General features: G+C 47.3%; 1 protein-coding gene across 4 annotated transcripts in view; it reads right to left on the bottom strand.

The window, feature by feature from the left end:
- ASCC1 (activating signal cointegrator 1 complex subunit 1) overlaps window positions 1-23,637 on the bottom strand; it is a 38,523-nt gene that overhangs the window by 13,587 nt on the left and 1,299 nt on the right. For 3 of the 4 annotated variants that reach the window (XR_015706445.1, XM_087765385.1, XM_087765384.1), the window contains exons 2-9: window positions 22,769-22,887; window positions 21,421-21,520; window positions 20,384-20,481; window positions 18,774-18,952; window positions 11,318-11,454; window positions 8,989-9,108; window positions 4,914-5,038; window positions 2,994-3,073 (exon numbers count right to left, since the gene is read on the bottom strand). Coding sequence is in view for 3 of the 4 variants with exons in the window: in XM_087765384.1 (XP_087621510.1) it covers window positions 2,994-3,073; window positions 4,914-5,038; window positions 8,989-9,108; window positions 11,318-11,454; window positions 18,774-18,952; window positions 20,384-20,481; window positions 21,421-21,520; window positions 22,769-22,887 (958 nt within the window). In the remaining variant the exon portion in view is untranslated. The remainder of the gene's footprint in view (window positions 1-2,993; window positions 3,074-4,913; window positions 5,039-8,988; window positions 9,109-11,317; window positions 11,455-18,773; window positions 18,953-20,383; window positions 20,482-21,420; window positions 21,521-22,768; window positions 22,888-23,637) is intronic. The other variant, XM_087765386.1, reaches the window with a different exon arrangement.

The following is a 23,637-nucleotide window of genomic DNA, read 5'->3' as shown; positions in this document are numbered from 1 at the left end:
CACCATCTCCCCAGGGCCCGGCCGCCTGGCCGGCCTGACCCTTCTCTCACGGCGAAGGAGCTGCTGCTCTCCTTCAGCTGTGAATTGCTGCCCCCTCCCTCCACTCTCCAAGAGACAATTCACTTCGTTCCCAACCGGAGCAAGAGTCCAGTACGTGACTCGCATGTTCAAAGGAGTCGATCAGCTAGCCGCTAGAAGAAATACATATTGCTCCATATGAAGCGGTTCATAAAGCACCCCCAGCTTCTTGGGACTAGACTAGACAAGCACAAAGCTAAAGCGTCTAATACTTTCATGAGAGACACAAATCACTCAGCTGTTGGGGCACACACTCCCTTGGGCTTTCAGCACCAGCTAGGCCAGGGAGCCTTTCTCATGGGTATTCTTCAAGACAGAAGTAATTTAAACTCCCAAACGCAACTCATCCTACAGGAACTATTTTCTGAGCAGTGTGGGAAGGTACTGGCCTGCACAACCATTTATTAGCACAAATAGGAGTGTATGTTTAACTCTGCGGAACGGGTAGAACAAAGGATTATTAAATAAAATTCCGATTAGTTCTGCTGAAAGCAAAATACCAGCTGGAGCCTGGGGTAACGCAGGCATGCTATCAGCAAACATGTGCTGCCAGCACATCTGCACACACACACACCAGCTCTGACCACGGGGGGAGCCTCAGACTGGAACAGCAGAACCAAGGTGTCCCCATGGTGCTCTGTGCTCCGACAGCTCCGGTCCTGCCCTCCGCTAGGCAAAGCATTTGGCCCGACAGCGCCGGTCGTAGCTGCACAATGGGAACGAGAGCGACGGAACCTGAGTTTTCCGACTTGATGCCCTCCTACCAGTAGCCATGCTTTGTCAGCTTTCCAAGTGGGAACACTGCCACTCAGCTATTGCAGAGTCCCACTGCCTGGAAACACGTGCACGGCACATCACTCTACCTACAAGGGGACGGTGCCCGCAAGCCAGCCTGTCTTACTGCAGCCATATTCATTAACAGCCCGTCGTTTAGATCCTATTGCAAAAGTTAATGAAGCCACTTTGCGAGAGGGCAGCCTCCCTGAGCAGGAGATAAATAATGTATATAAAAGGGGGCTGGGAGGGAACTGGCACATCCTTGCAAGGTCATGCTAGAATGCATCAGTGGCTGGCTGAGGCTGGGCTCCTCTGGTAAGAAGCCTGGAGCTATTTATGACTCATGTAATTAATTAATGCCAATGGGCGTTCTGCTGCAGGCACGTGGGAGACCAAAGGGAAATATGAAGCGAGCAGGTTAGGAAATGTAGTGGAGGTGGGGGAGAAGGATGACATTTCTTGCGGTAAGACATGCTTTGAAGTAATTATCAACAGTCCAAACAGCCAGCAGCTCTTTTGGCTACATCAGTACAAAATCAATTAGGAGCTTTAAAAATGCATCGGCTCATATTTCAGACAGCAGCAAGAATAAGAAGTAGCCATCCGAGGTAGGGCAGTTGCATTTCTCAGCGCCTCACACCACCAGACCCACAGATCCTCAGACCCCCACAGCACGGTCCACAAATGGTGTGACCAGTAGAGGGAGCATCGTTAATGCCTTCCAAATCGTGAATGTTTTTGGATGAAGAGCATTACGGAAGACTGATGGTTTGATTTTACGTCTCTCTGAAGTCTGAGGACAAGTTTAACAGAGGCAAGAGAAAGGAGCAAAGGGCAAAGTGAAGCGTGGGCGTACGCCTTGCAAGCTGAGTCCCTGCAGGCACTCAGGGACTCTCAGACACCGGGAGCGAACCAAAACTTGCAGGTCACATGAAGAAAGGGAACACGGCTGTAGCCTTCCTGCTTCAGTTTGCAATACTGCAGTCTCACACCAAACACTCAACATGTGGCGATGCTGAGTCACGACACCGCGCTTGCACAGACTCGCGCTTGCATTGAGGACAATGAGAGCTTAACCTAATTTTGTCCCTTTGTTTGTCCTTTGCGCAGAGGAGATCAATCAGTTCCACTCCCTGCCTTCAGATCCCCATGCATCCAGTGCCTAATACATTATACAGCAAAACTGTAAACATAAATAAAACACAGCCTTTCCCTCCTCTGGTGCCGTAAAGTCCTTCTGGGCTGTCCAACTTCCCTCCAGTCTGCATCCTCTCTCATGTCTCTTTGTTGCCAGAATATCTTCTATCAGTTCCCAAATGTATTCATGCATTGTCTCATCTCTCTCTTATCATAGCTGCCTGCAACAAATCCCCTTGCACAATGAGGATCGCAAATTTGCTTACAACCCAGTGTTGCTTTCCATTTCTACTTCTCTGCGCCTGTCTTTTCTCTCTGGACGCTTGCAGGGGCCAAGCACCACAGCTTCTGTCTGAGACTGCCATCTGGATGAGCAGCAGAGGCTGCCTGCAGTCTCGACCCTGGCGGGCAAAGCCAGGGAGGCTGCAGGATGCTCCCCTTCGAGCCTTACTCACCTCCGCGGTCTGGGGGATCTTGCTTCCTACCCTCTGATCACTGCCAAAGCCCTCAGATCCTGCTGGTGGGACTCCCTACCGCTATCTGTTATTTTTCTGGAGCAAAACCGTGCAAATCAATAGCAGGGATTAAAAAAACAGAAGAAAAGAGTAAGTGCAATGGCAGTTGGTTTTAGTTTCATAAATATATGTGAGTGAGTAGAACAAGAGCAACAAAGTACTCCTTTCTGGTGGGCTGAGAATCGACACGAGCCTGAGTCTCCAGGGTAAAACACGAGCGAAGTAAACAACAACACGAACACCCACTTAGCATTCGTGCTACATACTCCTGATCTGAGCCTCACCAGCTTTAAGAACGCTTCTGTTAAATACTGTAATGCTCCCAATTACGAGTGATCTGGATTATTTATTTTCTAAACAGATTTTCCCCCCCCCCAGGAGATCCCATAAGCCTAAGACAAAAGCAGTCTTGAAGAGGTGTTTCAACCTCTTTTGGCTATACAATATCTGCAGCTGGCTTGATTTCCGTAACTGTTTCATACTGACCTTGAGGATATTTCGGCCATTAAACGACTCCCGTTCCTTAAAAGATGATTTACCAGTCATTGTATTGTTTCGCTCTTCAGCTGTAAAGAGAAAAGCCACCACCAGAATGAGCTTCAGATGGGAGAACTGTGTGTGCCGTACTTCACCCCCCACTCTCTCCCTCCCCAAAGTCAGCTGCCAGCTAATAAGCCATCTTTGCCCAGTTCTTAGTGCAAAAGCACTTCCACTTTGGTTTTAAAGAGAACAAGGCTGAATACACAGGAATTGGTGCCTTTATCGGGATCACCTATGTTACCTGGAGGAAAGACCCTAAATCATAGCTACTGCTAGGGTGATTCTGTAGGGCTGATGGCTCAGTGCAACACATCTGCTTCTCTCTGGCTGATTTTAATCCTACATTCTGCCAGGGTGAGAGTCAGCACCACGAGCGCTTGCATTGCCTGGAACAGCACCAAATACCAGACTAACCATGCGAGCACAATGTCAGGCAGAATCCGGACAGCACTCATACAAACCTCTGCTGCCTGCTCCAGGAAGCACATACATGTGGTGTGTATGCTTCTGTGGGGTGGGCACGCAGCCACACACACAGACATTAAGAATAGCAACCTAGGCCTATAGCAACTGCCAAATGCCTACGTCTTAGATCCATTTCCCCGGAGCATGTCTGGATTTTTATATAATCCCCAAGTACATGATCTGTTCTTTCCACAGGACCTCTGCCTCACTCAGTGAACACATTCAATATTGCTTTTTCATCTCCAGCATTAACTATGAAGTCCCACTCACACCTAGCACGCTATTCAAATCCTGTATTGAATATAAAGCGACTTCTATGGCTATCTGAGTAATGCTCTCACCATTGTGTCTGAATGCCTCACATGCCTCAGGGGGTTGGTCAGAATACAGACTCGTAACGCCAGACGCAGCTCCCCGTGTGCCTCCCCTAACAGAGAGCCACATCAGCACTTTGGGCTTACATGTTCACCGATTTTCAGGGCTCAGTTTGAGAGCTAAGCCCCATCTTTTCAGGGTTTCTACTGCCTGAGTATGCTTATCTGACTTCAGTAGCAGTCATCCCCAAAGTCTGCGGCTGGGTGCACAGAAAACCGTAACACAAACCACCTGCTATTATCACTGTCCATACAGAGGCTCACAGAGGCAGTAACTGGAGAATACTCGACATAACTTATCGGCATTGCACAGAGGCCGCTATGCCAGAGAAAGCTACAAAAAGCTTTAGTGCAGTGCTGTTAAGGCTTGCAAACCACACACCAGTGCCAGAGCATACGCATGTTTGCACACGGAGAACAAGGCTGTAATATACTGCCCCTCCCTCAACGCAATGCATCTGAGGCTGCTTTATAAAGTAATGCGATAAGAACGATGCTACAGACTGCTAGAGCAGACAATCTTTTGGCAGGGACAGCAGACACTATACACCCAATAATAGCCCATATTCATCCTAATAGCTGTCTGAATCTGATTTAACGAGAATGACACTGGAATCGCGTTCCTAAACCAACGGGCAATCTTTAACTCGACCAAAGAGGATCATGTTTTCACCTTGTTTAAAGGTCAGCACAGCACATCAAGTTGTTACGGAATTTCAATTTAACGTTGGGGCACAGAGAGCCCAAGACCTCAGACGGTACTTGAATGCATTGCTCTCTGGCCCAGATCTTATAAGTGCTACTGGGTGATAGCGCTTCTGAAGCTATGACAAAGAATCTTAGAAAAGATCCAGAAAGTGCTCAAAGCATGCCTGCCTTCTCCAGCTCTGCTGATTGCTTGTAGTTATTTTTGAGATCAAGAAAAATCACAACATTTAACAAAAGAAACATAAAAGCCAACAAAAGCATTTCCCATTCAGAGGTACTACTTTAAATGCATTTATCAGTAAGGATGAGGGATACGCACCACTTGGGTCTTTCCTGAAGAGAGTGTTCATGACTGTAGCATGCAGTTTCACCCTATCCCATTCTTTAAGCATCAGGCCAGAGGCCACGAACCTTTCCACCAGTTGATCAGCAATCACCTGCAATCTGGGAAGGCAAAACCAGAAAGAACAGAGCTGTGTGAACCAAGGAGAAACCCCTGCATCATCAGCTTTTTGCTTTTCAGCCAGGGAGGGCAGCATGTGTGAAATGAAGTCTCTGCACGCACGCGGGGAAAGGGAGCCAGTCTCTGATGGAAAGGGAACAGAGCCATCAAAATTCAGCTCTAATGCAAACAGTTCTGGCTGTTTCGCAAAGCTTCCTTGGTGATCACTTCTGCTGCAAATATTCCACGAAGAAGGGCAGATTTAGCATAGCAGAGAGCTTGTTTGCAGTGACAGATGTTATCGGGACTTGAAGGATGCATCTTTCTACTGCCAGGGAACACAATGTGACTCTTCTTACAAAGGCTAAAATCTGCAGACCCCCAGGGGGGCTTAGGCACCTTGGCTCCTGGAGGACCTGCTTTGCTCAGGGACTGCGACCTCTACAGTGCACTGGGCCAGATCTCGGACCCTCTCTGTCCCAAATAAGCAACCCGGTCACTGGGCTTAATTTCTGGGAGAGCCCAGAATGTGGTGACAGAGGGCAGAAACCCAGCGAGCATATCCCGGTGAATGCTCCAGCTTTGGAGCTACTGAGCGAGCAGAATCGAAGGACTTATTGCCACCTTCTTGTCTGGCCTCGGTCAGGGATGAAAGCGGCTGTGGCTGCTGGGATCTGCGGGCAGACCTGTCCTAGGATAGGCAGCAGGAGCAGGCAGGTGATCAGAGCAATGCGCTCATATGTCCTATGTCTAAAGAGCTGAAGAACTTCCAGGCTGCTGCTGTCCCCCACAAAATTTCTGCAGTGCCTCAGCCTTACCAAAAGCAGCAAGGATGTGCTAGAACAAGAGCTTCCCATCCCCGAAAACAAGGCAAGAGGGTATTACTCTATGCAGAAGAATCTGGGCTTCTCTCACCACGTCCAAGGGATTAGACAGCTCTCTGCTCCACCAGGTCCCACCACTTTCGCATCTCAGCTGCAGCGGGAGAGGCAGACCGTGGCCTCTCTGAGGCTGGCTCCCAGAGCCTGGGGCTGCCACGCTCCGGATGCCAGCTCCTATCCCACCGCCGGTTTTGTACTGCCCCTCACGGGCTACCAGCCCCCATGTGACCATTTCAAGACTCTCAAACTACCAATTGTCATGGTTTTCTACCACTTTCTGGCTTTACATCAGTGATCTTTAAAATTAGCAATGACAAAGCTTAAATGAATATCATTACAGACAATACTAAAACAAATTAACAGAGAATAGCTCAAGTGAAAATGGTGCTTCATTACGTTATAAAGTTAATCAAGGAAATAAAACAAATTAGAATGAATTATAATGGAAATTATTTGCCATGTGGGAGGCATCAGAGCGTGATCCCTCTCTCAGTCTGAGCCATTATATGTGCAGAAGGGCTTGCCAACCCCTAATTCTGTCTGCAGTTATGCAAGCTAAGTCAGGGTAAATCAAATCTCCTGCTTTATAGCTTAAGCTGATCAAGATCATCCAAAGATCAGGAAGGAACTCCACCTCTCAGCCATGCCAAGAACTATACAGAGCTAGCAAGACGTCTTTTGCATGAGACAGGAAGGCACACACCTCCCTTAAACGTGGGCTGCAGCGGTCTGATCCAGCACAGCAAACCACGTGGCTGCCACTCTCCTCTAGTATTGGCCTTGCAGCTGAGAAACTGCTTTCCCTATTTCCCTGAGGAAAGCACAGCAGGTTTTAGCAGGCAAAAGGTGCATGGAGCTGCTCAGCAATGATCCATCTAGCAGACCCGAAAACAAAGCAGAGGGTTCACCATTTGTCCTCTCTTTATAATCACTGTTTGTCCAACACTGTGATGCTGGAATCTCAAAGGTAGGAAAAGCAGCTTTCACTGCTCTCCATCAACACAAAAATATCTTCTTTTCCCTCTGCAAAGCTAAATGTTTTCTGGATGATTGCTAACAGCTAAGGAATTAGATTAGGGGAGAAGTGCCAGATGAATTAATTTGCAGGTGAGGTCAGTACCAACCTGGGCCAAGGATAAAAAACTTAAGATCACGTGGCCCTCTCTGAGCACACTGCTATGCAAAAAGCAAAAAAAGGTGTTGTGGAAAAGAAGTCTGGGAGCCTCCAGGTGCCATGCAAAGCACAAGATCTGGGTTTGGTCAAAACCTCAGCTAATAGATCTCTGTGGTGGACAGAGGAGACATCAGCCCTTTCTCAGAGGGGGCAGGTAGGGGTCATTTTCAGTTTCAAGGCACTCGAAGACCTCATTTCTCTCCCCTGCCAAAATCAGCTCTGCCACCCCTAATGCACATCAGCATCATCTGCTAGCACTATGGCTAAGTGGGTTCTCAGCAAAACGGATACGGCTGGCATCCGAAGCAGACTGCAGTGCTAGTACCAACAATTTGAGCTGTCTCCAGATGCAGGCAGACATCACTGCCTCACTTTTGCCCCTACTTACGCTCTACAGAATTTCTCCACCAGCTCCTCAGGTCGCAGACTTATTTTCAGATGCAAGCAGATTTGCAAGCACTGCACCTCAGAGGTGATCCAGAGCTCGGTGACTCAGGAGAAGAGGCTCATACCTCAGCTCTCAGAGCTGACACTTTGGAGGCTTTCTACAACAAACCCACCGAAGGGCATTTGGGTCACCCAGTGTCTGCCTCCGTCTCATCTTTCTGAGTGCTTGTGCCTTGTTTCTCCCTGCACTTCTCTTCTGTCTCCTGGCTGATCTCTAGCTTGTCCTGGTTCTCCACCTGCCCTGTTTGTTTTATCTCACCTCTTTCAGGGTAGGACAGACTTCAAAGTGGAAAAGCCGAGAAGAGGAAAAGATTTCAATTCCTACTGCCTCCCAGCAATTCTTACATTTTCATTTTCCCACCCATTTCCTTATCCCATTTCCGATCTCTTACTTCAACACAGCCTCCAAAGTGCGGTTTTAAGCAGGGGGCCTCCCCTTGTCTCCTCAGCCCTCGGGGAAAGGAGATGCCAGAACATGTTGTTTCTTCCCTGAGCCAGTCCCTGCTCACAGCCTCCCTCCTCCAGCTGCACTGCTCTGTGTTCCCCTGCTAGCTCCTGCAGTCCTCTAGCAACGGGAACAGACACAAAAGGGCAGCACTGCCAGAAAAAGAGAAGGCTAAGGCTCAGGGACAGAAAGCTAAAGCTCTTTTGGCTATTCCCCTACCCTCTTCTGCACCCATCTCACAACCGGCAGCACAGAGTACAACTGTTCTTACGTTTACCCAGTCTTCCAGAAAGCACTAAGAGAAAAGACGGTGCTGCCACTGGTGATGTACTTGTCAAAAACAAGATGGAGGAAGGCTGTCCAGACACTGCCACATCCCAGGTAGTGCTGTTTGTAGAGCTAAAGCCATCAGCCACAGTGGCGAACAGCACAAATACACGCACTGACACCAACCAGGCTTCGAGATTTCACACCAGCTGGTCAGAAGACAGGCATTTCACACCCAGCGCCTGTTCCAGGCTGCTTACAGACACAAAACCCAACTCTGTAACCAAGTCATGCTTTTCTGAGGATCTTCTGGTGTACCTGGGTTTTAAGAGTAATTAAGTGCTGCAGAATATGCCAGGCTGTCCAGATTAATCTGGATGGCATGTTGGGGAACTAGACAGCAGAGGCCAAGCTGTCTTGCCTTCTAAGTCATCTCAGCAGTATCTCCTTGGCCATCTTATCACTGCACAAGCCACGACACCATTATTCAATCTGACAGACTGCTACAGAAACAAATGACATCTTTCAGCCGCACCACCAGTGACTAATTTAAAGAGCAAACAGATCACTGCCTTAACCGGTTTAGGAAGCAAGAATGACTTCATCTTCCTGACTGCTGGCCCAAGGACTGCTAGCAGTACCCACCAGCTTCAGATGGCAGAGGGTTTCTCTGGCACACCACTACTGCTGCCGTGGCACATCCAGGAGGAATGAAAGAAAGGAGCGTGGGGAACTCACCTGTCCGAGCCATCCTTCATGTGGACCTTGGCATAAAGGACATCCGTCATGGCAGGGTCATCGTTCATGTACTCCACTCCTGCCACCTCCACGGTCAGGGGCTTGCCTCCAGCAATTTGGCTAAAATATAAGAAATCCCTTATGTTAAAAAGCAAAACATCACACCTGCTTTCGAAATACAACACATAGTACTCCTTATGCATACACTAAATATTTGGTTTTACTAAGGGATTGACATAAGATACATTTTTTGCCATAGTTAAACACAACTTCGAGTTTAAGCGGGACTTAAATGCCATACAGATCATATGGGGCAGTGAACTCCACTGAGGACTTCTTTTCTTTCCCATATCTTTCAGGTTGTTTGCACTGAAAAAAACTCACTCACAAAAAAGGCTCCCTAATTTCTAAAGCTCGAAAGGCTACAGTTGCTATTGTCTCATCATCTCAAGAAATACTGTAAAAACATTTACACTCATACGTTCAGTGTTTTAAGTCAACTTGTCAATGTTCACAGGCCATCACCCATAGCCAAACCCCATCAGCAATAAAACGGTACAAGTTCTCATTCCAGAGCAGCTCCTGTCTTCCCTGTGAAGAGAGCAATCGTGACACAAAGCCTCCACCTTGTTGATTTTCACTGGAAAAAGGACTCGACACAGAATGCAGTTTTAAGTACATTTCAACATCCACTTACAAATGCTGGAAGTAAATAGAGCTGTTTTAAAACCAGCTCCAGCTACTCTTGCAGGAAGGCAAAACCGAAAATGTGTGCAGGATATAATATGCACTCCCACACCTGCAAACACACTGTGAAGTGTATCTGCTTCCAAACACGCCGCCTCCTTGCCTTTACCCCCAGAACATCACAGGGAGGCAGGGCGCCGCAGCAAAAGCTCCCTGTGAGCAAGTGCCATTGTCTCATTTAACGCCGAGGTCTCCTGAAAAGTACAGGGAGTGTCTGGGCAGGCAGAAGTAACAAACACGAGTTAACAATGTGAGCGTGACTTTGCTCTAACCTTGCTCGCTTCTGTTCAGCCTGCCCTAGAGACTGCTTTTGAGATTCTCAGCGAAGCTTCCCAGGTGGAATAAGGAGAGCGCGAGCTCCCCTTCCATTATGTTTACTGGGAAGAAAACAGCACAAGTACACTGTCATGCATGTGAGACTGAGAGCATTTGAGGCCATGTATTCTAAAAAGGGTCAAAAAGGGCACATCTACCTTCATATGGCACTGCCTGCATTTAGAAAAGTAAATGATCGCTAATGAAAATTTACGTGGGTGGAAGGGAGCCTAAATTAATTTTCAAAGTATATTTATTTGGGTATGGCAGGGGAAATAACCTAAAGGTTACACTCAAGTGTTGATTCCCCCTCCACTGAAGGAAATGGAGGGTAGAGATTTTGTCTGCCTCAGTTCAACCCACTTGTGAGGAAGCTGGCACTTTCCAAATGCTGCAGGCAGAGCCTTCCCCTGGAAACACACTTGCATTTCTGTTCAACAGCTGAACAACTGGAGCCGTCATTTTAAAGGCAGAGGTATGAATTTTGGCCACGCATTAATTCCCACAGATATTAGCTGGCACAGCGTGGCTAATTCTTCATGCACCGAGGCAATAAATAAATAAAAAAAAAAATAAAATCAAGGATCTGTGCTCTATGCGCAAAGGCTTTGCAGAAATAAATAAATAAACCAATCCCTCAGGCCATCTCCAATTTCTAAGCTGAACAGAGATAAGCTAATTACAGTGTCATTCAACCACACTTGCAGTTAAAGCCCTAACATCTGCAGCTCAGTGTTAACAGGCAACGAGAAAGCCCCAGTCCTGGAGCAGCACTGAACGTTTCAGACTGATTACTCACACGGCTCATGCTGGCTTCCCTGCACACAGCTCCCCGCATCAAGAAATGCATGTCAAGGACACCTCAGCATCTGCTCTGAGGCAGCAGGGAAGCAGCGTGCCAGAGCCCACTGCAGGCAATGCACGAAGGTAATGGAGCTCGTCCCTCCCTCTGCAGCAGGCAGGGGACAACAGCAAAAACTGCTCACACAAAAATAACGGGGACGCGTGTGGGAAAGAGAAACGAGCAGAGCAGGTTTTCAGGGAACGCTGAGGGTTTGAGCTGAGCTGTGAGATGTTGTTAAGAGTCTTTGTGGCTGCTTAGTGATTTCTACTGCTCCCATTTGAAATGTTTCAGCCTTTTTCTAACTTTCTAGAGTTGAGATAGACTATTGAGCTGCTTTGCTCTTCGCTGTCCCTTGTCAAAGACAGCTTGCTGCTTTTCCCCCACTCATGCCCTTGGTGACGACATCCCTTTTTTATCACTTACTCCACAAAATCCTCTTTGCATCGCTGTAGGAGGTCACATGCTTTCTGGATCTCTTGCTCGTTCAGAAGTACCAGCGTCCCAAGAGTCAGGTGAAGCTTTGCAGGGTTCTGGAACAGGCTGCTGCTGACTCCGTGATCCTACAAATCAGTCAATCATATATAGTTGTCTTATCTCATCCACACACACCCCCCTCTATCAGAGGGATAAATACTACAGAGAACAGGTACCAAGCCACTGGCATCAAACCTTTTATCGCTGCATCACTGGTCGGGTTGGTAGTGGCTCAAAGTTGAAACGAGTAACAGAATTTCACAGGCTTTGCGAGCAAGCGAGCTTAGCCTGGCAGGCGAGGCACAGCCCCCCACTGCACGCAGGCTGCCTGCCTGCCTTTTCATCGGAGCTGCTAAATGGCAGCCTGGAAGCTCGTTACCACAGGCTCTAACTCAGGACCCAGGAACAGCAGCACTCGCTCGTACAGGGTTTCAAGAGGAAACTTCCACAGCTGTCAAAGCGGCAGCTGCCATCAGCAACAAACTCAACACAAGTCAGCACAGATTTAAAACTTAAGTCTGTTTTTTTGTGCAATAAAGCTGGAACCAGCTGTAGTGACAAGCTCTAAATGGTCTCTAAATCCTGTCTAAACACAGGTTGCACCTCACAACACAAGCACAGCTAATACCAGCTCTGATAATTACGTTTTTCTTGTTCCCATGTGCCCTATAGTTTGCTGAGATGAATTAAGTTTAAATTCCCTTTATAAGAAGAGTTACGTGTTGTTGCTGGGGAAGAACTGTTCCCAGGTGGAGCAGTGGTTACATTCAGCTTTAAAAAACATGCTCTTTTGTTCTAGGATATTTATAAAAATACCTCGAGGATGGTTAACACACCCATATTAAAACAATTATTTCCACTTAGTGGCCATTTCCCATCAGCACATTAAATAACCTCCACTTTTAACTCCAGAAGAAGCCAACACCACTTGCCAGCCACCAAAGCCTTTCTCTGTCTGAAAAAAGTCTACCAACTGAGAATGACAGCTTTGAAGTTTTGAGCTGTGCTTCAGAGTTTGAAGTAAAACCTTTCAGATGTTTAAACACTGCAGTATCTCAGCCCGTCAGAGTTTAATGCCCCACATCTCACTCAGCATTTTTCATGTCTAATGACAACATCCATTCTCTTCTTTACAGCGGTGCTTATGGGCTGGACTAGAGATGAGCCAGCCTGCACCGCAGAGGCCGGGGGCTTGCTCCAGCAGCCACAGGCTGGCAAAGCGTGGTGGTTCCCAGAAGAGAGAGAGAGCATATTCATACCTTCCACTGCTGCTAATTACTTTATTGCTGACTGAAACCCCAAATCGTACCATGCTAGTAGTAGCAAAGCAGGCTGCAAACCTCAGCACCGTGCAGCAGCCTGAAGCAAGCACAGACTAACTACGTCAGGCAGAGGAAAGAGGGATGGCTCCATCTCACTTCTCCCCACCTTCCCCTCTGTGCGGTAAAAGCCTTTCGGCTTCCTTTAATTCATACTGCTGTTAACATGCATGACAGGACATGATTTCTCTCCATCAGCCTTTTTTCTCCAATGGTATCTGTAGCCAGAGGATATTTGGCCCATCACAAAACAACAGCTTGGGTAACAGAAACTGGGAGAAAGTTCGATGTACCCTTGCCACAACCAGCCGATGTCACTCCCACGGAGTGCACTGATGATGTACAGTAATGAGAAAGTAGTTCACAGGTCAGAAAGCAAAAGCCCTACCCTCATTTTCTGCCCCAGCACAATTTGTACTGTAAACATCAACCTGCCCCAAAAGCAGCGTTTTCCCCTGAGCTTTCCAACACCTGAGTGTGGGCTGAAAGCTGACAAAGCGATGGCACGTCACCTCCACAAGCCTCACTACCACTGCTGGGTAGATCAGCAGGGAAGAGCAGTGCACAGTGAGCAGGCCAAGACCTAGATAATCTTCCTGGTTTGCTCCCTAGTATTTCAGACAGCTCCTAAAAACCCTGCTTACACCCCTACTCTTTCGCAGGCTGGCAGATCCCACTTCTCCCACGCATAAAATAGATGCTACATCAGAGGTAGCTCTCCCTGGAACAGGCAATGTTTCTGCGGGTGTCTTAGCAGCCCTTCATCGCTGGATGCTGCTCACCGAGATGCAAAAAAGCTTGAACCCACTTATTCTAATCCCAGATTATGACATACTATCAGCAACCACTGTGTCGCCTCACAGGAAGCCCTGTCCAGTGGTATGAGCCCTCTGCAACTTGAGCAGCAGGGCTGGACAACAGCAATACAGAGCCCAGAAATATGTGTTCATGACTACTGCTAAGGAAAAATCACGTTCTCTTCCAGGGAGAACGAGCCCAAGAGATGTGATCCTGTCAACGATTCCAGGGCTTTATGGACATCTTCCAAATACCTAAGGAACCCTCCCAAGGTAAGCTACAACTATAAGAGCAGGGCTGAGATTCAGCATCGGAGATGGACACGGGATCCACTGGGATCTAAGCCATGTTCTCCGAGTGCCTCTTGGCGACAAGCTCCTCTTTCACCATTTTTCCCCCCATGCAGTGGAAGGTGGGCATTCCTCATAGAACAAGTCGCAGTGGCTTGTGGCAAGCAGTGGCTTCCAGCCCTAATGAAAGCGGAGCATCAGATCAGGGGAGGCGAGGTGTCACAGCGGGGAATCCCCATATTCTACAGGGGAATCTGAAAGCAGCGTGTTTGCAAGAACTCACTGGCAGATACAAACACATAAAATGGACTCTATCGTCTCTCTAAAAATTTACTGTTCAAACTTGGGTTCTTGAAGGATGTACTGAGAGACAGGAAGAATATCCCCTTTACGCACCATCTGTATGTGAAGACTGTCCATTTTAGCTTATGCCTCTCCCTGACACTGCCCTGTCATGGTTAAAAAAAACAACTCATTTCCACTTGGCCTTAAAAATTCATTTTTGTCCTCTCTCCTGCTACTTAGACTACTACCTTTGCTCTCCTCCTTTAGAAGGAACACAGAAAGGGTTTCATCTGGAGTCTTCAGCTCTCTTTGCAAAGCCCAAGCACATTGTTCCTCCAAATCTAAGGCCCTGCAGTAGGGAAACCGTAGACCACAACACACTTCAGGCCTTCTACATGACAAGGCAAAGGATCAGACTCCTTAGCTCTTCCTCCCTGGCTGTGTCCTCTCTACTGTCTTAAGAGCTTCCAATATTTGCAGACAGCTTTATGATTTTGGGTTTTTTTCTTAATAGCAGGATACTGCATACCAGCTATATGCCTTCTCCCACCCTGATACACAAACAAAGGAGCAAGCCAGAAAAACAGCATTTCCTCAGAACTGACAGAAGAGCTGCAGGCTGAAAAATCCCACCCATTTTCTGTCCCTTCCGCTCTGAGATATAATATCTCATTAGCAATGTTTGATATTTACAGGTTGCCATATATTACAGCAATCATATTTCTTTTCCGTGCTACATCTGCAGCCTGTTAAGACTGCAAATGCTGCGTTTGCACAGCTCTGAAAGACCCAACTGTGATTTTTCACGGCAATATTACTGCAAAGTCGCTTCCCTTTTCCACCTGCATACTCAGACAGACGTTTCAGTCCTCCTCACTCTGACACTTACACGACTGTGCGAAGAGACTTCCAAGGTCATCCAGTCATCCGGACCTCCCACTGCACCACATCAGTAAAGAGCCTGTCCAGGTGAGCCACCTCCCCACATTTACATTAAATTAACCTCAAAAGAGTCTCCTCTTGGCCCTGCTTCACTGTCTGGCTGCTCTGACCATATAATAGCATGAATGACATCTGACGCATTCCATATCTCAACACAACATTCATCTTAAAAAAGGTCTTAAAGATGAAAAAAAGTTAGAAAGCATATACCCACCAACATAACCCTATGCTATAAAACAGAAATGAATGGTTGGCATGGTAACTGCTTCAGAGAGAAATAGAGTCACTCACAAATGCTCAATGGCCAGAAGAAATCCTCACACATGCACACCTGCTCCTTTCCCTTCCTTACCGTTATTACCAAGCTTCATTCAAAGACTGGAGTTTACCTAATTCTGCAACGTTTCGCACCAGCAAACTGCAACAGGAAGAGAAGTGCACCACTTCTGTCACTGAAACCTATTCAAATTTCTCCAAGTACCCTGAGAAATCCTGTTGCTTTGGACAAATCTATAAGCTCTCTTGTTGCTCTGTGAGGGACCGTTTTGAATTACTGTTTTTCATTACTGATGTGCTTTCTAGCAGACCCTGCTGTGAGATAAAGTGGTATTAGAGTGGCATTACCGGCTGGTGGAGTGATTGAGAGACATACAGGGCTGCAATATACTCCTTGAACTAACAGGCAGCAATATATCTAGAAACCCTTTTGCTACCATCAGGAGAAGGAAGGGCAGAAAAATAAAGCACCATACATTCCTAGGCTAACATATGCAAATCCCCAAATACCTGCCACTGACCGAATTCCACATTTCAGACTAAAAATGGAAACTCTAGAGCTGATGTAAGCAGTACCAGGAACATTTCAGGCCCTCCTGAGAGGCACAGGGCCCTGAGAAGTGCTAACACGACGCTGCAGCTCCCAGGCCGGGCCACCTTGTGCCCATGCAGTGTAGAGAGCAGGAACTACAGCCGCAGACCTTCTGCCTGCACCCATATAGATGCGTCCTGCTGCAGGGCAGCTTCAGCTGCCACCGTTTTGCGAGATTCCCGAGAAAGCACCTTGATGACTCAGCAGCAGCAAAAGGTATGCTATGTCTTGAACGCCGCACTTTCTCAGAGATGTTGGTATTGCTGGTATGAGGAGGATTCATGCCTGGATGCTGGTTCTGAGTACAGTTCAGCTCCGAGGCTACTGAAGCCCAGAAGTAGCTGTTAGACTGAAATTCGTTCCCACACGCACGCCCATGCTGCAGGATCCCTAACCATGAAGCAGAGCTTTACAGGACTCAGTGCCATCCAGACACAGACCAAAAATATTGCAGGAGAGACAGAAGGTCAGGCAAGAAGAGGAAAAATTAACATGACTAGCCTGGTCAGCAGTGGTCTCAGCACTCCTCTGACCAAGCTCGGGTTTCTGCAGCTTTCTAGGACAAGGAGCATGCAAAGGTTTGCAGATGTTCCCAGGCACCTCCTTCTGAATGTGACTGACAACACTGGGGAAAGCCCCAAGATAAATTTATTAAAATGTTTATAAGTGGATGGCAGACCTCCCTGCCTACCCGCGGATGCAAACTGCTACTTATGAGTGAGTAAGAGACAAACAAAGTGATAGAGACAGATCAGGAGGGGTCTGGAGAGCAAGGAAGATCACCAGCAGAGGCTGGGCCAATGGAAGGCTGCAGAGATGCGGCCGAAGCAGCAGGCAGGAAAAATGAGTGCTCTACAAGGAGAAGAGCCAGTCCTGTGTGAGGGCAGAGTGTTGCAGGAATAAAAACACAGGGTGAGAGCACAAACAAGAGCATTAGCTGCAAACATGACTAAAAGAGGCCACATCACAGAGATACGACACTGAAAGGATTCGCCTGACACCGAGACAGCCTGGAGGCCAGAATCCAGCAAGACGTACGGGATGACACTGAGGTTACTGCCCTGCGCAGCAGGCAGATCTGGGTTTGCTGTCCACGAGGAGGGAGAAGAGAGATCCACAGGACCTGCTGGCAGACAGCTAGAGAGAGGAGGAGGTGGCTCAGATGAACAGAGTACAGGATGCCAAGGCTTCAAGCAGAGCAGGGCCAGTCATGTCTGAAAGGTCTGACAGGTTGAGGAGCTCAAGGAAGAGGACTGTAGCAGCCATAAGCCCAGTTAGAAGGGGATAAAGGGCAAGAGAAACACCAGACGGAAAGCAGCGGTCTCAGTCCAGGGCCAACGGCTTGAACAGTCACTACCAGAGCCCTGTGCTGAAGTTACCAGCCCTACGAAGAACTGCTTCTCTCCCTGCAACTTTGGTGTGTCCACCCACAAGGACTGGAACGAGAAACCAACAGAGGGAGCCAGGCCACCACTGTCGCCAGCCCGAGGTCCAACACTCTGTCCAGCTAACACTTTCTCAGGTGGTTTCCATTACCCTGTCTTCAGGCCTTTCCTTTAATAACAGTAAGCTTCAATAAAGATAGTTGCTGCTGGCTAACGGGGACAGACGATCGAGACAGTGATATCTTCCTAGCCTGAGGAAAGTGTGCTCGTGGCATTGCGCTGTTTGATAATACATGGATCTATTAGCCAATTTCAGTTGTATTTAACATCAGGTGGAAACCTGAGTGATAGAACACTCCTAAGATGTCACTGAAATAGGCAGCTGGGTGGAGAAGAGGGACTTAAATCAGAACTGCCAGGAAAGAGAAGACTGCAAAGCCAGCTCAGTTCTGCTCTTAGAGATAATTGACATGCAAGTGACCACGAAAACTTGACCAAGAACTCCTATCTCCCCAGGTATCAGATAATTCACACCCACGGCATGAAGACATAGGAAACTAAACTTCTTCAGCTGTGCTATCTGCAAGATTGTATTTTCCCCTTTGAAAGGCACAAGCAGAAGTGACAGACATGAAGGTAATAATATCAGCCCACAAAATCCTGCTGCGTGTATGCAATCTAACCTGCAGCGGCCACAAAGAGGAACTCGTCTCTCTTGCCTGGAGATGTCCTCCCAGCACTCAGAGGACATGGCAATTTAATAATACCATTCCCTCTCCTCAGCCTGGCCCTGTGCGCTGACATACCACTTCTGACAAACTAGAAGCACGCTAAAATAAACCAGGGAATACACAGCTTTCACTTCATTCTGTTCCTCATTTCCCTGTGCCTAACTATTTCCTGCTGCTCTCAGCATAAGATTTGAAGGCAAGGAGGAGGGACTGTCAGCACAGAGTCTCATGGGGAAGAAGGGAAGCGATTAGATTTGCAGGATGGCATGTGCTACCAAGTTGTTTCTCACTCAGCTCCGGTAATGACACTCATCTTCCTTCACCATCAGTAACCAAAAGAAAAATGAAATAGCAGCAGCAGCAGCAAACTTGTGAATTCCTACCTGGTTTCATAGTTATGTAGAAATCATATAAAATGTAGAAAGGTCCACTAGATTACTTAGTGGCTTTCCTATTAAAAACAAAAAAAAAACACCACAAAAAAAACCCCAGCCCTCTTTTGAATCTTGGATATCCTTCCACCTAGGAAAAATCTCTAAGGAGAACAAAATATTTTACTAACAATTCACTAAGTAAGCCATTCCACTTTCCAGAAGATTTCACAACAGCAGTCAACAAATTCACAGCAGATTCGCCAACTTAAGTGAAAGGCCTGTTAAAAATAAATTCCTAGGAAATAGAATAGAATAAGGCCTTCAAGGTAAACACCAAAAAGCTATCTCAGTCAACGAAATGGCACTGTGCTGAAGGGCTTCCACTTGATTTTAATTCTCACGTGAATCCTTACCTTTGAGCATTTCTCCAACACTTCCTCCTTAAACTGCAGGAACTTCTCCTGGATGGCGGGCTGGTTGAGAGCAAAGGACAGGAAGTGTGTGAAGGGCTGCTTCTTACGAAAGCTGTCCAGGAGAACATCGATCCGCGTCCGGGCAGAGATGACACCGCTGCGATGCTGCCCTGTAATCACTACAAGGAAACAAAGCAATATGTGTCTGGTTTCTGTGAAGCTACAGTGAGACTACTGACACCCATGCCCATGGAAAATAAAGAGTAATTGAATGGATCATGATTTTACACGATATTTATCCATGCATTTTAAAATATCAATATTGGAACACATTGAGAAGGTAAGAATATTTCATCCAGGAGATGCCAGGAGGGACTTTGAAAAATCTGCACAACAGCACCTCTCTACTGTTAGCCCCGGGCTCACTGAAGAAGCGATAGGAATTAAAACCCCCAACCCTGCACAGAGAAATTTCGCCAGGCTCCTCGCTTGACTTAAAATGCCTGACACGGCTGTGCTTTCCTCTGTAAAGACAGGATGATGCCATCAAAAGTATCCCTCTGCTCTCAAGAAAGTCAGCTCTGAGTGCCTAAAAAACAGTAACTAAGAGTCTATCATTTCAGCGGCTCTTCAGATTTCTAGAGCATTATTTCAAGTTTTCATAAAGGCAGTCAAAGTGAAAAAGAAAAGAAAATCTATCAAAGATCAAGATGGCCTATATCGTTTGTGCATGCACTTCAAGGCACCAAACAGAGAACACTTGAGCTTGAAAGGAAAGAACTGCAAGGAGTAAAATTTTCTTGGCTTCCTATTATTACATGTTTTCAACACCTCTCACCCTTCCTAATAGTCCTTCACGGTTCTCAGGAAGAAGTCAAGACCCACTTCTTGAGAAGTACTACCACGTTCCTGTGCAGTTGGATCCCCGTCACTCCTTACAGCTCTGTCACGAATGTAACTCTACACTGTGCCAATTATCACCGGAGCGTGCGTAAGGGGCCCTCTGGATATCCACTGAGGCAGAAACCCGCACAGGCCAGCCCTTATGAGCAACGCCTCCTCTCTTTTTAAGTCACTGGAAGTGATGAGAAGGAACATACGGTACAAGAAAGCCTGCTCTCACTATCAGGATCAAGTGACAAACCAGAAAGGCAGCAAAACACTTCTCATATTAAAGCAGATGCTGAAGTTTATTTCATGCATAAATATACAACATGGTATTTTTTCTGGGTGTATATTACAGCTCGTTATTAATGAAAATGGTATTAATTTAAAAACAAAACAACAATAAAATCCCCAACGCATTCAGCCCCAAAGTCCTCCAGCCAGTCATTTAAGGCCCTGAAATTACTTCAGTGAGACTATTCATAGGCTTAAAATAGGTATTTTTTTATTCCCGAAAAACTTACACTGCTTTACAAGGATCTATAGACAGGGAAAATAAACACAGGAGAAAAGTGAAGTGATTTTCCAAGGGCCATAAATTGAGTCAGTGCCATGTCAGAAGCAGGAATTAAAGGAAAAACACTGCCTATGCCCCCTCCCTGCTCAAATCGTGTCTGTGCAAGCGCTGATGAGAAAACCCCCTTTTTGTGCAGGTTAAAGCTTACCAATTTCTCCTTCTACTCCAGGCTTGGGAATGCTGATGGAGGTTCGAGTCTCTGTTTCTAGTCTCTTCTTGGTTTCCCCTTTCTTCCCAATGATGTACCTGGAGGCATAAAAGTGCAAGAGGGTCACTCGCACAGCATCACTGCGCCACTCTCCATCAAGCGTGTCCAGCCAGCAGACTAACCCTGCCACAGGCAGCTGGGTCCCCCCAAATTCAGTATCTCCGTGCTAGAGGGATGGACGTACCCAGCCTCGTGCGCAGGACTCGGTCCAGGCACAGAGGCTTCTCCCGGAACTCCGCACAAGACCAGCCTAGGAGCATGGGATGACGTTGAGCCGTGGCTCACAGCTGGCTTAAGCTAAAATAAGTCAGTCGGTCCACCACAGCTCTGCCCAGCACATCCTGCCACAGCTTATTCGTCAGCTGGGTTATCCCTTTTTCCCATTACCCCAGCTGATGAAGAACGAAGGGCTCTTTTTCCGCTTTTTGCTTTGCTCGAGGTAGTCATTTGCCAGCATCCAAACACACAACAGAACAACTTTCCATCTCTACATTTCAGTAGAACTATTCGATCAATAAAACTGTCAAAAATAACTAGATAAAGCTTTGAACACTACAGGCTTCCCAGTAAACATCAGATTGGACTCAACAGTCAATTCCAGCCGTGTGTGCTTTCTCTCAAAGCTTTTACAAACTCTCCCTGCCAGGCTGCTCACCCCAGTTCTTCCTCCCCTTCTCCCACCATCCCTGATGCTTTTATGTTCAAGGGAAGAGATGCTCAAAAACTCTCCTGCCAGCAAGAAAGCACCACCTGCTGTCTCTGTCACAGGGAAGGCTAGGAGTCAAGCGTGGCCCAACTGCACTAGAAAGGCATTGCCAATTTTCCCTTCCCAAATGCTAAAATCCACATCCACAAAACAGAATGCATTTCAGAGATCTGGTGCTTACCCTGACCTAAAAAAAAAAAAAAATTATCCTGCACTCAAGCGCTTCCCCAGCCAGCAGCAACTCAAAGAAACCAGAAACAGATAGGCTCACTTGTATAAGGGGCTGGGAACTTCCACTCTGCACTGGAAGCCCTTCTCAGTCTCTTCCACGACAAAGGCATCACAGGGTTCGTCTGCACAGTCACTGGGGCCTACCAGAAAAAAACAACAGACCTTGTACAACCTCTGTAAAGTCTGGCAGTGCTTTAGGTAGGACAAGAGTCTCACAGCCACCTTCTCCCAAGGTTAAATAAAGGAAGAAACGGACTCCCCTCTGTTGCAGCTAACTGCTTTTTATTTCACCTTACTACCAGCTGTGGAAAACATAATGACTGCTTCTAAATCTGCTGGGCTGGGAGGCATAGGAAAGCAGCAGTTACAGCCCAGGTTTTGTCTCAGCTGGAAGTTGTGCAACTACCCAGTGGGAATGGCCTCTTCTCCTGGCAGGGTGGAAGCCACCAGCACATTCAGAGACCCTAGCAGTGATTCAAAGTCGCAGAAGAATACAAATAAAAGGTGAGGATGGGTTTAATTCAAGGGTTCGGATACGGTGTTTTGGGAAACAGAGAAATTCTCACACCCTCGGCACAGAGGAATAGATGCGCCTTTCATCTGTGGGCCATTCAGTCGTGCCTGTTAGGACCAAACGTGATTTCCAGAAACAGGCCATGGTTTCTGTCTCCTCTCCAACACATACAGGGACGAATCTGGGTGGCAAGCAGCTTATTAAAGCTTTGTTTAATCCACTGAAAGGCAGGGTGGAGGGAGAAACAGGACACAACAGCCACAACCCTTTCCATTTGAGAAATAACAGCAGAGATTTTCTCTGCCCACAACTCGTGCAGAACTACAACAAACACACAGGCAGAAAGATAAAGTAAAATACATCAGAACAGGAAGAATTTTGCCCCCAAAATAGGTAACACATTCCAAAAGCCACATTATAAGAGGCCAGTTCTTCAAGCAGCAAACACTGCAAGGGCAGAAGATCTTTAGCAAGCAGCTTCCACTCCTGCCATATCTGCAAATAACCACACTACTGAAAAGAAAAGCAATTCAGCAACCTGGGGAAAACAGATCTACAGAGCTAATTTGTTTTCCCCTTTTACTGGAGATCTTTCACGGCCAGCAAGCAAACTGACAGTCAGCAGCAGCACAGTCACCAAGCCCACATTAGGTAACCGCGATTACGTCCACTCTTTGGTCAGCAGAACCATCAGGGACCAAGGCAAAGCATTTTTCTCCCTCTTGAACACCTCAGTCCACCACACGGGCAGGTCCTTGTGCACATAAAGACATCAGAGAGAACATCAAGAGCTCCCCAGGTCCCCAGCATCGATGCTTTCACCTGTAGCACATCCTGACAGCACCACGGTCACCCCTCACGCAGCACTCTTTACCTGCACAGAAATCCTCCTCCTCGTGCTGGTAGGCCTGCTCTTGAATGAGATTCTTCCTGTACACTCGCCCCCCGATCTGTATCAGGGTGGGCCGCAGAACATCCATTCTGCTCCTCCTCCTAATGCAAAAACAAAGGCAGCTTCGCTAACTTACGCCAAGGAAAGGTAAATTTCCATGCTTCCTCGTGGATAATTTGTAAGAGGCATTGGGGGAGCTCTGAGGGGCTCTGAAGTAAAAAGCGAGGTCTGTACCTCCTCCTATACGTATATATGAGAAATTTCAGAAAAGCAATACCTTCTCAAACCTTATGTGACTCATTCAACAACTAAATTCATTAGAACTTACAAGTATACTCTTTGTCAGCTCGTAAAGGACAACCCAGTAAAAACGGGAAATTTAAGCAACGTAAGATACGTAACAAAGCATCGGGTTTTTTGCCCCTGCAAGGAGGTCAGCAACTGATCACCACTCTCCCTGAAACTCACAGGTTTTAGCTAAAACTCACTGCGGCCTCAGTCAACGTGCCGTTTTAGCACCCTTCAGGATTCTGAACAGTTTCACCTCGTTATTTTCCACAGCTGTAGACCAAAGAGACCCCAGCCTCTTGCAAGGAATCCCCTACAACACTGACCTCTCTCAAAATACCTGCCATCCTCCACCAGTTTCTCAAAGGCCTAAGGAGCTTTTCTAAAGCAAACCCAGTTCCCTGGGCTCTGCTCGGGAGGCGGCCGGGGAAGGGAAACCAAGCGCTCTGAGGGGTCGGTGCTGGCCAGTATGAGTGGTTACACCTCCTGCCCTCCGCCTCAGAGCACCGTGGTTAAGTTTGAGGTGTGTGCGTAAAAGTCTTATGCTACCCTGCATTATTCCA

Source organism: Nipponia nippon, unplaced genomic scaffold (assembly GCF_047370975.1).
Source record: "Nipponia nippon isolate SJK-2023a ecotype South Korea unplaced genomic scaffold, ASM4737097v1 scaffold_3, whole genome shotgun sequence".
Taxonomy (NCBI): Eukaryota; Metazoa; Chordata; class Aves; order Pelecaniformes; family Threskiornithidae; genus Nipponia; species Nipponia nippon.
Note: the sequence above shows the minus strand (reverse complement) of the source record. Positions and strands in the feature narration are given on the sequence as shown.